The 15,165-nt window shown below is 26.1% G+C and overlaps 2 protein-coding genes across 6 annotated transcripts; one reads left to right on the top strand and one right to left on the bottom strand.

The window, feature by feature from the left end:
- Nucleotides 1-237: 237 nt before the first annotated feature.
- Nucleotides 238-4,935, bottom strand: LOC122856650 (transcription initiation factor TFIID subunit 4). 5 transcript variants are annotated; one of them, XM_044158388.1, is made up of 9 exons: nucleotides 3,976-4,935; nucleotides 3,633-3,911; nucleotides 3,175-3,333; nucleotides 2,770-3,105; nucleotides 2,228-2,691; nucleotides 1,972-2,138; nucleotides 1,768-1,898; nucleotides 1,503-1,685; nucleotides 238-1,416 (listed from the first exon to the last, which is right to left on the bottom strand). In XM_044158388.1, the coding sequence occupies exons 1-9, from the start codon at nucleotides 4,906-4,908 to the stop codon at nucleotides 1,147-1,149; spliced, it is 2,922 nt and encodes a 973-aa protein (XP_044014323.1). In that variant the 5' UTR covers nucleotides 4,909-4,935; the 3' UTR covers nucleotides 238-1,146. The 5 variants fall into 5 exon arrangements, with proteins under 5 accessions (XP_044014323.1, XP_044014325.1, XP_044014324.1 ...); XM_044158390.1 differs by having other exon boundaries at nucleotides 3,175-3,336; nucleotides 3,696-3,911; XM_044158389.1 differs by having other exon boundaries at nucleotides 2,234-2,691; nucleotides 3,976-4,920.
- Nucleotides 4,936-5,275: 340 nt separating this feature from the next.
- LOC122856649 (60S ribosomal protein L32) lies at nucleotides 5,276-6,243 on the top strand. The gene is made up of 4 exons (XM_044158387.1): nucleotides 5,276-5,355; nucleotides 5,579-5,691; nucleotides 5,797-5,949; nucleotides 6,054-6,243. Exons 2-4 carry the CDS (start codon nucleotides 5,599-5,601, stop codon nucleotides 6,210-6,212), a joined length of 405 nt encoding a protein of 134 aa, XP_044014322.1. The 5' UTR covers nucleotides 5,276-5,355; nucleotides 5,579-5,598; the 3' UTR covers nucleotides 6,213-6,243.
- Nucleotides 6,244-15,165: the final 8,922 nt, after the last annotated feature.

Genomic DNA, 15,165 nt, shown 5'->3' with positions numbered 1-15,165 from the left:
TTATATTTTTCATTTTTTTTTTTTTTTTTTATTTAAAAAAATGTGTTCAAATCAGGTACACGATTCAATTTCTTATTATGCAAAAAAAAAATTCCACTGATTTGATTATTATCCAGGCAAATTAAATATAAAAATAACAATATATAATAGTTATTGTTATTATTATTTTGTTTAATTTGAACAATACATAAATGCTTTTTTTTTTTTTTTTTTTGTATTTTACTTCGTAACTCAGTAACTTCGAGTTTCTCCCAAACTAGCACATGCGGAGAAGTATCGGGAAAATTTCTCCGAAATCGCTGACGAGAAAAAATTGTTTCGAAAGACTCAGTTGAAGAAATGCGCGGTAAAATTTCTCCGAGTCACATATGGTAACCTGACTGATTCGACTATTATCCAGACAAATTAAATATAAAAATAATAATAACAATAAATAATAGTCATTATTATTATTATTTCGTTTAATTTGAACAATACATAAATGCTTGATTATTTTCTTTTTTTTTTTTGTATTTTACAATAAAAAAATATGAACATTATTAACATTTAAATTAACAAATGGAAAAAAAATTACTCATACAAATACAAATTGTCACAATTATTATTATTAAATAATCAATTAGTTGACATACACAAATTTCGAAAAAAAAAAAGCTATCTAATTCCGAATTTAATTTGCTATTTATATATATATATTTTTTTTTATCAATAACTAAATTTACCAACCCCATGATCAACTGCTACACTGTGAAGACATTTCTCTTTTTTTTATCATTTTTTTTCTTCTCCTCTCACGAAAATAAACAGTTATCTATTTTATATTTTTTTTGTTTTTTTGTTTTTCAGTCATTTACATAATATATCATATAGGAAGTGCTTAATTTATTTTGTTTCATTATTTTTTATTTATTTTTCCACTCAACTTATTTATTAATCTGATACTAGCTAATTGTTTTTATTTATTTCTTATTATTTTCATGATGATAGAAAAAAAAAATAAACAATAGTTATAAAATAATATAAGTTTTATCAATATTTTACAATATAAAAAAAAAATAATAATTCAGTGTTATTAATTTTTATTTTACCACTGATTGATTCGAAATAATTGGGCAAATGACAATAGTAATTGCCCAATAAAGAGGATCACTTTAAAAATGCTTTGTACAACATTGTACTTCGACTGGTATCTTTTTCTTGTTCCAATAAAAATAATAAATCACGAAAATTAACACGTTTAACACGCGGTCTTGTAATTTTACGATTGACATTTGCATTTGATTGAAAATTAGTACCTGTACCTGTACTTGAACCATTACCATCATCTAATTTTTGTTTTTTTCTTGTTCCAATTGCTTGTAATGCTGTAGAATTTGCATCTTTTTGTCTCGCTTCTTCTTGTTCTACTCTTTGTCTCTGTAATAATTGATAATTCAAAAAATCAATTAATAATCAAGTATTTTTTAATATTTTTATTTATTCAAATTAAATGTTATACTAACTTCTTTGGCCATTTGTTTTAATTTAAGTTGTTCTGGATCTTCATTTTTAGATCTACTCTTAGCTGCTTTCATAAGAATTTCACGTTCTTGTTCTTCATGTCTTTTACGTTCCACTTTATCAATATCTTCTAAAAATCTTAATTGCCCTTTGACATCTTGTGTTATCTCATACATACTATCATTCTAAAATTAAACAAAATATAAATCATTAATTTCTTCATGTGTTAACAAATTAAATTGAGATAAAATAAAAAAATTTAATTACTCTTATTATTTCCATTCTATGTCCAGCAATAACTGCTAATTTTTCAACTAAATTTTTTAATCTTTCTTGAGTGGCATGTGATATTAATGCAGCTACTTCTTGATTTGGCTCTTCAAGACCATGACTGCTAACTGTTAAATAATTCAAATTAAAATTATATTATATTTATATTTTTATAATTAAAAACAAAAAAATAATATTTACCAATTTGTTTAATTTTTTGTTGAAGAGGTGATACATGAAGAAATATTTCATCTTTGCAAGAACGTATTTGTGTACCAACAAATTCAGTTGATCCTAAAATTCTTTGTGATTCTTCTGCAAGATTAACACCACCCATTGCAGCAACATCATTAATGTCATCATCACCACTGTGAAAAAAACCAAAGAAAAAATAAATAAATAACAATATAAATAACAATATAAATTAAAATAAATATAATAAATAAAATATATGTACACTAACGTATAACCAGCAGATGAAAAAGTTTTTTTTTCTTTTTCTTTAGCTGTTGGTTTTGGTAATATTGTAGAAGGCACAATGGTTTTATGTATTGTTGTTGGTGTATTAACAATTTTTCCTTGAATAGCTGTTGTTGTTGTTATTGTTTTAATAACAGGTGTTGATGTTGTTGTTGGTGTTGCTGTTATTGTTGTTATTTTTTGTGCAATTGGTTGTGCTGGTGGACGTGTAATTGTCGTTGAATTTGTTGCTCTAACAGCAAAAGGTGCTGATCTAACATTTGTTGGTCTTATGAGTCTTTGATGTACTTGTTGTGGTCTTGGAGTTGTTTGAATTGTTGGTACAGCTGTTACTGTTGATGGTACTGTTGGTGGTGGTGGCATAACACGAGTTGGTACTTGTGCACTTGCTACAACATATGGACTTGCTTGTGGTACAGCCATTGTCGTTCTAACTTGATTCTAAAAAATTTAAATTAATAAAATAATTATTAAAATAAAATAAATTTAAATTATCAAGTTATTTGTTGATTTATTTACCTGTTGAACTGTTGATGGTGTTGTTGCTATTGAAAATACAACATTTGGTGGTGGTGGTTTAATTCCGTCAATAACTAATTCTCCTGTTACAAGTGATTGTCGTAATAATGGTAAACTTTTTTTAAGAAAACCAATAAGACATGGTTGTGGTGATGCATTTAATAATTTTTCAAGTCTATCACAAAATTCTTCTGGCTCAACTTGAGTATCAATTAATTCTTGTATTAATGTTCTAACGTTACGTTCAACAGATCTAGGCTCACGACTAGACAACTCTAATAAATTTGCTAAAAATTTTCGACACTTTTCTTTGGTATTTTCAGTTGTTGTTTGACGCTGTAATAATTTTTAAAAAAAATTAGTTTCATGATAGGAAGGAAAAAATAGAAAATGTTAAATAACAACCTGAGCAGGTGATTGATTTTGTGCTGGTGTTTGTGATGGCGGTGGTGGTTGTGGTGCTGTTGCTTGAGTAGTAGGTGTCGGTGGTGTTACAGTCATTGGAGCTGGTGCTGTTGCAGTTGCTGGTGTAACAGTTGTTGTTGCAACAATTGGTGCCACTGCCTGCTTTTTTTGAAAAAAATTCGAAAAACAAAATTAAAAAAAAAAAAAAAACAAAAAAACGAAATAATTTCTATCCAGGGGCACTCAAATAAATAATTATCTATCATTTATCAAAATCTTAAAATTATTTTAAATTTTATTAAAATAATTAAAATTATTTTCATGCAAAATTAAAAATAATCTAATTCATGCAAATTTTTCAAACGAACAAATATAAATTACTCAAAAATCTACAAAAAAAAAAAATAAAATAAAAATTGTCTTCAAACGAAACAAATTGTTATTTTCGAGTGCGTCACCTGAATGGGTTTTCTTATGGTGGTGAGTGGTGGACCAGTGAACTGTGTATTCATCCTACTTACTGCTGCTGCTGGTACCGAAGCAAGACGAAAAGTTGTTGTTGTACCAGGATTTTGTCCAACAACAGCATTACCACTTATTGAATTTGGTGTTACAGCATTATTACCAGGTGTTCCAGGTGTTTGTGGTGGTCCAACTCGTAATAATTGAAATTGTCCATTTTCAGTTTTAACAATAAGATGTCCTTGTGCACCAGATTGTAAACCATGCAGTGTTATCTATTGATAAATTAAATTATTAATAAATAATAATATTAAATAAATAAAGAATAAATAAACCTACCCCTGGACCACCAGGTCTTGTTAATATTTGTGGACTGAGAATAACTCTTGATGGTACTTGTCTACCAGTTTGATGATTACCAACTGGTGTTGATGGTCTCACTTGATTGACATTAACTATTTGTAAATTACCTGGTACAATTGTTTGTCCACCACCACCACCTCCTCCACCTCCACCACCACTACTGGTGGCAACACCAATTGGTCTACCTTGTAACGTTGCATTGGCAGTATTGCCAGCAACAGATACTGGCACTGACATTGGTACTGAAACCATACCAGCTTGTATATTACTTTTATTTAATACAATTGTTTGTGTTGCACTTGGTTGTTGTTGTTGTTGTGTTTTATTAATATTTGTTGTTATTGTTTGTCCACCACTAACAACAACAGAATTTGTTGATACATTTAATGGTTGTAATACAATTGATTGTGTACCACTTGTTTTATTAATATTTGATGTTACTGTACTAGCACCAACAGCAGTAGCAGAATTTGTTGATACATTTGATGTTTGAGTTGTAACAACACTACCACCACCACCACCACCACCACCAGAACCACTTAATGATACTATACCATTACCTAATTGTCCAGTATTTTTATTTGTTGTGAATTGTAATTGTTTATTATTAACATTAACAATACCACTTGTTGATAAAACTTGTCCAGTTGTTGGATATACTAATTTAACTGTATCATTATTTTTAATTTGTTGATTATTTGTTGTTATTTGATTTGTTGTTGATGTTACTAATTGTGTCTTTGATGAACCAACAATTGTATCACTATTATTTTTATTTTGTTGATTATTTGTCATTTGATTTGTTGTTGATGTTACTAATTGTGTCTCCAATGAACCAACAATTTCATTAACAGCAGATTCATCAACGTCTGTACTCAGAGCTTCCTCGAGAAACTTAGCTGACGCCATTTTCTACCAAGGCTCCAACTGTAAACTGTTTAACTTTTTTACGCATGCGCTTTTATCTCTCTTTTTTTATCTCTTTTTATTTATATATTATTTCCCTCTACCACTCCCCCCACGACATCAGCTATAAATTGCTATAAATGATTTATCAGAGGGAGACTTGTGTTGCTTTCTCTAACTGATAAAAAAATTTGTCGTATTTTTTTAGCCGTCAATTGTTTTATTTATTTAAATTATAATTACATTGTTGTGTAATAAACAACAATTAAAAATTAACATGTGCTTGTGATTGCTTGTAATTTTTGCCACTAGAGGTCATTATATACTTGAATATTTATTTTTCTCTGGCACACGCACATCTTGGTAATTTGATTATTTTTGGTTTTAGAATTTAGTCTCTTCTTTTTCATCTCATCGTGCTTCTTTTTACATCGTGATTTGTTGGAGTCGGTACGTTTGTTATAACAATTATCTATTAATTTAATTGTAATCATATAATTTATATAAAAAATCAATTAAACAAATAATTAATTGATATTTAAGGCAATTGTTGACGAAAATATTTTTATTATTTGATAAATTGTGAACTGTGAATTGTGTATAACCACATGATAGCTATGGTTATTGATTGTTGATTAATTACTAATTTAATATTGTGTTTTTAATATTAAAGGTTCCAACTGAATCATCATCATGTCGATTCGCCCAGTATATCGGCCAACTATTGTCAAGAAGAGAACAAAGAAGTTTGTTAGACATCAATCTGATCGTTATGATAAACTCAAGGTATGATTAACCTCAAATTTATTTGAGTCAAAGTTGACAATTTAGCTCCAAAATGCTTATTATTAGCTGGCATTTTATTAATTATAATTTTTATTTAATTAACAGAGAAACTGGCGTAAACCAAAAGGTATTGACAACAGAGTCAGAAGACGTTTCAAGGGACAATTTTTGATGCCCAATATTGGTTATGGTAGCAACAAAAAAACAAGACACATGCTTCCAACTGGTTTCCGCAAGGTCCTTGTCCACAATGTCAAGGTAAAATATAATGCTAAAAGCTATATCTACATACGTGTTTTATTAATACAAACTTTTTTATAACAATTTACTAATATTTAAATTTTTTAAATTGTCTGTTACAGGAACTTGAAGTTCTCATGATGCAAAATCGTAAATTCTGTGCTGAAATTGCCCATGGTGTTAGCAGCATGAAACGCAAGACAATCGTTGAACGTGCACAACAATTATCAATTCGTGTAACTAATGCAAACGCTCGTCTTCGTTCTGAAGAAAATGAATAATTTAATAATAAAAAAACAACTAAATTTTAAACTCTTTCTTGGTGTTTATATTCATTTATTTTTTTTTTAAAGTATCATCAACAATTATTAAATAAATTGATAAAAGTTGTATTAATATCTTCAACTGTTGGTGTTGTTGTAATTGATCATTATTGGTTCTGATTATTTGATAATTAATCATGTGATGATTTTTCTATTTCAAATATCATAATATATTTTATAGATTTGTGTTCATATTTGAAAAATTAATTGAACGTACTGATAGATCATCAAATGTATAATATTGTCTAGCTGTTACTTGTGCTACAGCAATATAATGACCACAATTAAGAGATGGTCCCATGTGTTACAATTGACATTAATTTATAATTATATTTAGGTGTTTTTTTCATTATTTTCACGCTATAAATATTGTCCCATATTAATTGTTTGTTTAAATTCAATACAACGTGATTAGTGGTACACATCTTGTTGACGACTAAAATAATTTGATGATGCTTCAAGTGTACTTTATCAATTTTTTATTTCTAGTTATGATTACGATTTTGTTGATCAATTTTTTATTTTCAATTGTTTACTAAAATTTTTTTTATCCACCTCATTCCCCCTCCATTTAAATAATATATATTTTTTTTTTATAAAGAATAAAGATCTACATTTAATCTTATACGTAGTACCCATTTTTAAAGTAAGATGGTACAAAAAATATTTATCAGCATAGGGTGGAAGTGGGACCTCATGTCTCACATGCTGATGCTGCAGGCCTGCAGTCTGCTTTTGGAGTACAACCATCAGTTGATTTCAGTAGTGCGTCCAAATAAGTTTAAAGAGCTATTTTTTTATATTTTTTATGTTTTTTTTTTCACAATAGCAAAGTGTTAGATAGATAAACAATTTGTTTATATTTATTGTAATATATACCTATTGTAAAATTTAATTAATTTGAGAGGTAAATCTTTTTTTTTTTTTTATCCAATTAATAATAATCTGTCATAATTTACAATTTTTTCTCTTCTCTTTTAATTTGGTTCTATTTTAGGTATAATTATTAATATTATCATTATTTATTAGCACATGTCTGGATTTTTTAAATCTTTGTCCAGTATTGTTGATTATTATTTGATTAATAAATGTTTCTGTTCTTTTTTTTTTCCATAAAAAAGTTGTTTGTTGATTCTAGATAATGGGTATTTGTTTATTAATTTTTTATTTTCAATTGTTTACTAAAATTTTATTTATACCCCTGCTTTCTCTTGACATGTTTGTTGTTTTCTCGTTTAATTAATTATTAATATATCTCGTTATATTATTAATTAATATTTTCTCGTTATATAATTAATTATTAATATATTTTGTATGATAATTTTTTTTTTTTCAGGTGATCAATTTTCGACAAAATGAATCGAAAATTTTATTTATGTGCTTACACACTATTTGTGATAAGTACCCTGGTAGAAATATTTCTCCGCCATTACTTCGGCTTTCTTCGGCATTAGTCCGTTTTTGGCCCATTTCCGGCACCCGTATTCACAGGGCAAATTTTATACAATTTAGGGCTTCTTTTTGCCACTGATGGCGCTTGTTAAATTTTTTTTATATAGAATTCACATACAAAGGCTCACAAGCGCCGCCAGTGGAGGAAAAAAGCCCTAAATTGTAATGCCCTGTGAATACGGGTGCGGAAAAATTACTCCGCCATGAGATTAATGTCGAAAAAAAAAAATCTGGCGCTACTTTTATGCTGGAACATTTTCTCCGCCATCAATCTCATGCCGGAATAATTTCTCCGCCATCAACCTCATGCCGGAGTAATTTCTCCGGAAATGGGCCAAAAACGGAGAAATGCCGGAGTAATATTTCCACCAGGGTAAGTAAAAAAAAAAAAATTATTATTAGGTATATTTGATGAAAAAAAAATTATTAAATAATAATATATATTGTTTATGAATTTTTTAGTTATTTCATCGCGGAAGGAACTGATCTAGAAACACGAAAGGAACGCCAAAAATTCAAAGATATCATGGAAAAAGTACAAAAAGATCGGCACGAATATCTCGATACATGGTTTCACATTTTCAAAAAACATGCTTTGGATGATAAAGTAAACAATAATAGAGTGTTTGTACAATCTATCATCGAGCACTTGCCTTCAGAAAATGACGATAGGCGCACGAGAACAATCCGACTCCGTTTGGAAAGACAAATACTTCAAGGCCATCATCAAAAATTTTATTCTATGATTGTCGAGGAAATTAAAAATAATGCCAAAATTTCACATCCAACTTATAAAATGATAATTGAAAAACAGGTACATTATATAATTAGCCAAATTAAAAGTATATCTAAAGAAATATTTTTATCAATTCGTTGGTTGGTTAAAAACTTATATAAACACCATGATGAAATAATAAGAATATACGGACTATACGGTATCCCAAGTGGAAAAAATTTGTATAAAATATATATGGAATATATATAGAATATGTATGGATTTGGACGTAGATTTTCCATTTTCCATTTTCCATCCTACTATATACCCAGGTAGAAAATAATGTCAATTTGACCTCTCTGAAGTCAAATTGACGTCAAATTGACATTATTTTCTGCCTGGGTAGTGTATAAATTATATTCAATAGTTAATTTTTAATGGCTTAAAAAATGAATCAATTGATTATTTATACATTCTGTAATCTGGTTTTAATGATCAAATTAACAAGTACAACATAATTTAATAGGTTCTAATGATAAATATAAATATATTAAAAATAATAAATTAAAGTAATAATATATTTAATGTTATATTCATTATAAAATTATTATAAAATTATGTTTCATTTATCTTTCCTCAAGCTGGACAACAACCAGCATTTTTTTCACTTTGTTCATGCATTTTTTTAAAATTAATTATTTATTATAGATGAAATACATTAATTTCCGAGCAAATTTCCTACAAGAAACCAACAAAAAAATGGGTTGTCTCAGATATCGTAATCTTGCCAAAATGATTTCTCCGATTTTCTATGATTTTTAAAAATCGGAGAAAATGCGGGCGAAAATCGGAAAAAATGATTTTTTGTTTTACTCTGATTTTTCTTCGAAAGTTTTATTTAACAAGACGCAGAGAGAATCGGAGCAATATAGAGAAAATCGGAGTAATGCAGAGAAAATCGGAAGAATATCGGAGAAAAATCGGAAAAATCAATTTCACCAGGGTAGACTTAGTTCTGCAATGATACTCTCCGTATATCTGCTTTTTCTATCTAGGGTGTTCAGTTATCTCCCTATCCATATTTATTTATTTATTTGTTTACAAAAAAATTTGTAAATACAACGAATTTAGTTAACTGTCAAATCAGAGAAATAATCGGAGAAATCATTTTCACTGGGGAGGGCTGAAGAAAAAATAAAAGGGATAGTGTCCGGGTATGAAGACTATATAAAGATGAAAACAAATAGTTTAAACTATAGATTGTTATCAATGATAAATTTTTATAAAATAGGTTTGAAATAAAATAAATAAAATAAATGTATAATAAAAAAAAAAATTCCCAGCAAAATCTATTGCTTATAAAGATAAACTCATGTATCAAGATTTAAATGAAGCTCTTGGGAGTTTTTTTGTCTAGCTACAATTGTTAAATATGTGTATTTGTATAAGTGTATTTGTTAATTTAAAATAGACATATAAAATTCTTATCACTTTATCAACTGTACAAGTATTCATACCAAAAAGTATTAAAACCACAGAGCGTAAAACCAAATTTCAGGTCAAATTAGTTTGTTAAAATACAAAGTTTATCTCGAGAAAATAATTTTAAATATTTTACTAAATTAAACACATTATATAAACCAAAAAAGTAGAGTTGTTTATTTTCAAAAATAAATTAAATAAATAATTTAAATTTAAATTTAAAAAAAAAAAAATTATTTCTATAAATTCTTAAAATATATTTAGTGCATTTACGCATATATGTATTATCATCAGATGTAACAACTCAAATTTTAAAAATATTTTTTTATTTTATTGAATGTCATGTTTATAAAATAGTGGTAATGAACTAAGTCATATATCTTTTGGATATATTCTAAAATAAACAAAACTAATGTCTAAAGCTTCGACATTCATGACAGGATTCAGTTTACAATATATACCTTGATATTTTTATTTCAAAATATATACTATACTGGAGTTGAGAAGTACTTAAGACACCAGAAACTAAGTGGCTTAAAAATAAGAAAAATAATTAAAACAAAGAAAAAAAAAAAACATAAATCACAAATTAATTTCCTGCGTTAAGAAAAAAATAAAAAAAAGACTAAATAAATTTTACAATCCTTTGAATATATTTAAAATTACTAAGATTTATTTAAAAGTAGTCCTGAAAAACTGATCGATCAATTTTTTACCATAAAGAATGTGCAATAAAAAAATCAAGTGATATAAGTCAATATTTCGTCGGACAATTTTTTTTTAATACTCATTTTTAATATCTACATGAATGATAATGTATGAAAAAAAAATCCTAAAACATTGCCCATTATATTAGAGTATTCAAAATCCGTAAAGTAATATATTTTATTTTTTTAACATTTAAATTTTCATCATTAAAAATGGTCTTTGTATTACATCTGCAATTTTCAGTTGACGTAGAATTTTCATAAAGGATATCAAGTCGTAAAATATTATAACTTGAATATAAAATTCATCAGAGTGAAAGTTACGACTAAAAAATACTGAATATAATTTATGATGCCAAGAAAATTTTTATATTTCATGGAAAAAAATATATCTGCAGATATTGTATAAAAAAAAAAACAAAAATTTGTCGCATTATTTTTATATTTATTTCCATAAACGATATATATTAGTTAATTTTTTTTTAACAAGTTATTTAATTGAACAGTCGATCAATTGACAAAACCAATTTGGTTATCCTCAGGCCCATTATATTAGAGTATTCAAAATCCGTAAAGTAATATATTTTATTTTTTTAACATTTAAATTTTCATCATTAAAAATGGTCTTTGTATTACATCTGCAATTTTCAGTTGACGTAGAATTTTCATAAAGGATATCAAGTCGTAAAATATTATAACTTGAATATAAAATTCATCAGAGTGAAAGTTACGACTAAAAAATACTGAATATAATTTATGATGCCAAGAAAATTTTTATATTTCATGGAAAAAAATATATCTGCAGATATTGTATAAAAAAAAAAACAAAAATTTGTCGCATTATTTTTATATTTATTTCCATAAACGATATATATTAGTTAATTTTTTTTTAACAAGTTATTTAATTGAACAGTCGATCAATTGACAAAACCAATTTGGTTATCCTCAGGCTGTTAAATTTTTTAAAGCACTATAAAGCTCTTCGATCGAAATTAGTCGAGCATCACGAATTGCCAACATTTAATTTCACCTACTTCTTTCCTCACAAAGACGAAAAATAAAAAAAACTTTAAATCACATAAAGCCAAAATAAATAATAGTTAAATTTTCAAGACTTTATAAAATACTTTTCTGGTTTTTTTCTTTTTTTTTCATATTTTGCATTGAAAAAATAAAAACATAAAAAAGCTCAATTTAAGATTATCAAAATTAAATATTTAAATTATATTTTGGCTATAAATTGCATTAAATTTATTGCCTATTAACGATAAGCTATCAATCAAATATTATCATCTAATTATAAACAACATATTGTGATTTTTTTTTTTTTTTATTTTAATCGAGTTTGAGTGAAAATATTGTGAGAATTATTGATTAGCTGTAAGATTCAACTGTAACGAATTTTGGTGATAATGTATCGAGGATAAATTCAACCCCTAAAATATATCGTTCCAGATGTTTGATAACCTTGTTAAATTACTGTAATATGTTGAGGGTATAAATTACTTGGTGTTGCTGATGAGGGAAATAAGATTAACAAAAAATAATGATAAAATTTTATAGTGTTCACTTTATTATTACTGTTCAATAAAAGTAGTTTATTACCTTAGGATCGTTAAATTATTTACTAAAACGACTCTCATTGACTATACACTGTAATAAAATATTATTAAATTATCATTTATTTAAAGCAACTGAAACATTTGTAATCGTAAAATGTCTTTTTTAATGTTGATTTATATTCTCATTCATTTTTTTTATATGAACGAATTGTAAAGAATATTTATAATTCATTATTAAAATTGACATTTTCTAAATACAATAAAATTGCAAATTCACATTTATGTAGTTGAGAATAGTGATGCCGCGAGACAAGACGAGGCGAGAATAGGCCTTCTCTTGTCTCGTCTCGATTTACCAAAAAAATATTGCTTCTCGTCTCGATTTTTTATCGTAAAAAACCACACTTTCTCGTCTCGTATAAATTAAAATTTTATCATTATAAATTCCAGTTGAATATATAAATTATTAATTGTTTTTTTTTTTTTTTTTGTTTGAACAATTTTATAAGATGGTTAAGAAATTAATTTTTGTAATAATCATCTGCACTGCACATATTCTTTTTAGAGGTATTGTGAAATTATTTTTCAATTATAAAATTATTAATTTTTTATTTACATATTTTTTTTTATTGTTTATTTAAAAGATTTATGATTTTTATTTTTAATTGTTTATTCACTTAAGCTGTGACAAAAATTAATTAAGTTGTGTGATTAATTATTTTAAATGTTATATTGAAAAAAAAATCTCTGTATAAATTTTTTACTATTTAATTTTTACTATTTATTTATTTATTTAATAAATCACGTTATTTTTTTTTTTTTTTTTGTGTATATAGTATGGGACTGTCATCAATCGGGGTCAAAAATAAAATTTCGTTTTTTTTCTTCTTCAACAAGAGAAAAAAATTCAATAGATTATGACAGAGCACTGCTCGATGAAGGAAGGAATGAAAACTTTTGGAAGATGTTGAACAATTTTTATATGAATTATAAGCATCACCGAGTAAATGCTGTAGAAAAATTTATCGTTAATAGTTTGAAAAAATCAGATGAAACATTCTTTATGGCTATGATAATTCTTCATTTGAAAGAACTTGAAGAAGATGTAAAAAATGAATTTCCTATAAAACTATTAAAGGAAATGCAGAAACAAAAAGCACTTGGTCCAGTCCACTCTGAAGACGAAGTTGAAGATATCATCAATCGGTTGGAACAACTTTATGCTGATAGAATTGAAGGTCCATCAACATGGATTATTGAAGGCAAGAAGACGAGAAATAAAGTAGACTAGAAATAATAGTATATATATTATATATTTTATAATTTTTTAAATTTTTAATTTCAGAAACTGCCATTGAAGTAGCTCCAGTATATACTACATCATATAGACTCGAGTATTTAGAAACATTTCGAGCAGAAATGAGTGATTTTGCCGAATTTGAAAAAGATGCAGAAGCTTTCTGGAGAATATTAAGTACTTTCTGTATAAATTATACGTATGAGAACATAATTAATGCCATAAAGTATCTCGATAATGACATCAAAGAGTATTCAGTGAGGACTAAATGAACTGCTTCTATGTTGCTTGACGCATTGATAAGTCGTCTCAAGTATTTGCCAGAAACAGATACAAAAAAAAAATGTTATGTTGAATTATTAGAAGGATTGCAACGTAAAAAAATGATTGGAACATATTCTCAAGATGAAATTGACGATATTATCGATCGGTTGGAACCATCACTGTGGGCTCACGCACAGCGCAGAATTTACAAATTTTTTGAAGAACAATAAGAGAAATATTTCTATCAGGGAATAATTGAATAATTTCAAGTAAATAAAACACCAAAATAAATAATTAAATATTACTTCTTATTGGGTTTATTATTAATATTTTTATTTTTACTTTTTTTTAAAATTTTTATTATTTTATTATTACAATTCATTGGGACAAAATAAAGTCCAATGTAAATAGATACACTTTACAGATTTTCTTTTTTATTTTTCTTAAATTTTTTTTTTTATTTATAATATTGAAATCAATTGTCCAATTAAAAATAATGACACTCACGTCTTATGAAAAAACATATCATATACACACACAGCAGTAGTTCATTATGTTATTGATTTATTAAATTGGGAGAAGAAAAAAAAAAAATTAAACAATTATAACAGCAATAAAACAATAATGAAATTATTTTTTTTTTTTTTTTTATAATCATTACAAAAATATATTTAAATAATTATTCCCTTTTTTATTCAAATAACATTTAAAACAAATTTATTTTCTTTAAATTTTCTTTGTGTAATTATTATTTTTAATTTTTATCATAATTTAATTAACACTCGGATAAATCCATCATTAATTTTTAATAAAAAATAAGTAAATAATAATGTACTTTGATTCTTTTTCTAATTTAAAAAAAATTTCTAAACTCATATTGTTTTCTTTTTTTTTTTTTTAAATGTTTTACAAATTATTTATTTTGTTTCATCAGAGAAAATAATAATAGTTTTTATTTTTTTTAAATCCCATAAAATATATTTATATATATAAACACTACTCTTTAAATTGTTTATTTATTTAATTATTGAATCTCACGAGTAGTTCACACGACTAAAATTTATGTAGGCGTTATTTTTAATTAATTTTAATTAATTAATCTGTAATAAGAGTCTTGCAGGATCAACCGAGGAGTCATACTGAAGGCAACTCTTTTTTCTTTTTTTTCTTTTATATATATAATTTTTTGTGTTTTAATAATTGTTATTATAATTATTTTTTTTTCATTATTTTCTTTTTATAATTTTCTTCCAACTGATAGATGATATCAATATATCATCAATTTGGTATTCAAATCTTGTTCCAATCATATTCTCTTTTTTCATTTTTTTTAGGAACTTTTTGTAAAATTCATTTTTTAAATTTAAGTTACCGACTAAAACCCATAATGGCGCCTGAAATCCCATAATTCACCGCTAGAGATCCCATAATC

This window comes from Aphidius gifuensis, linkage group LG5 (assembly GCF_014905175.1).
Source record: "Aphidius gifuensis isolate YNYX2018 linkage group LG5, ASM1490517v1, whole genome shotgun sequence".
NCBI classification, from domain to species: Eukaryota; Metazoa; Arthropoda; class Insecta; order Hymenoptera; family Braconidae; genus Aphidius; species Aphidius gifuensis.
The sequence above is the reverse complement of the archived record's forward strand: the minus strand, read 5'-3'. Positions and strand labels throughout refer to the sequence as shown.

Excerpts from the sequence above, each read along its gene's own strand:
- LOC122856649 (XM_044158387.1), top strand. The coding sequence starts at position 5,599 with ATGTCGATTCGCCCAGTATATCGGCCAACTATTGTCAAGAAGAGAACA. Across the intron at positions 5,692-5,796 it reads ATCGTTATGATAAACTCAAG|AGAAACTGGCGTAAACCAAA; the intron begins GTATGATTAACC and ends TTTAATTAACAG. Across the intron at positions 5,950-6,053 it reads TCCTTGTCCACAATGTCAAG|GAACTTGAAGTTCTCATGAT; the intron begins GTAAAATATAAT and ends TGTCTGTTACAG.
- LOC122856650 (XM_044158388.1), bottom strand. The coding sequence starts at position 4,908 with ATGGCGTCAGCTAAGTTTCTCGAGGAAGCTCTGAGTACAGACGTTGAT. Across the intron at positions 2,139-2,227 it reads TCTGCTGGTTATACGTTAGT|TGGTGATGATGACATTAATG; the intron begins GTACATATATTT and ends TTTTTTTCACAG. Across the intron at positions 1,686-1,767 it reads ATAGAATGGAAATAATAAGA|AATGATAGTATGTATGAGAT; the intron begins GTAATTAAATTT and ends GTTTAATTTTAG.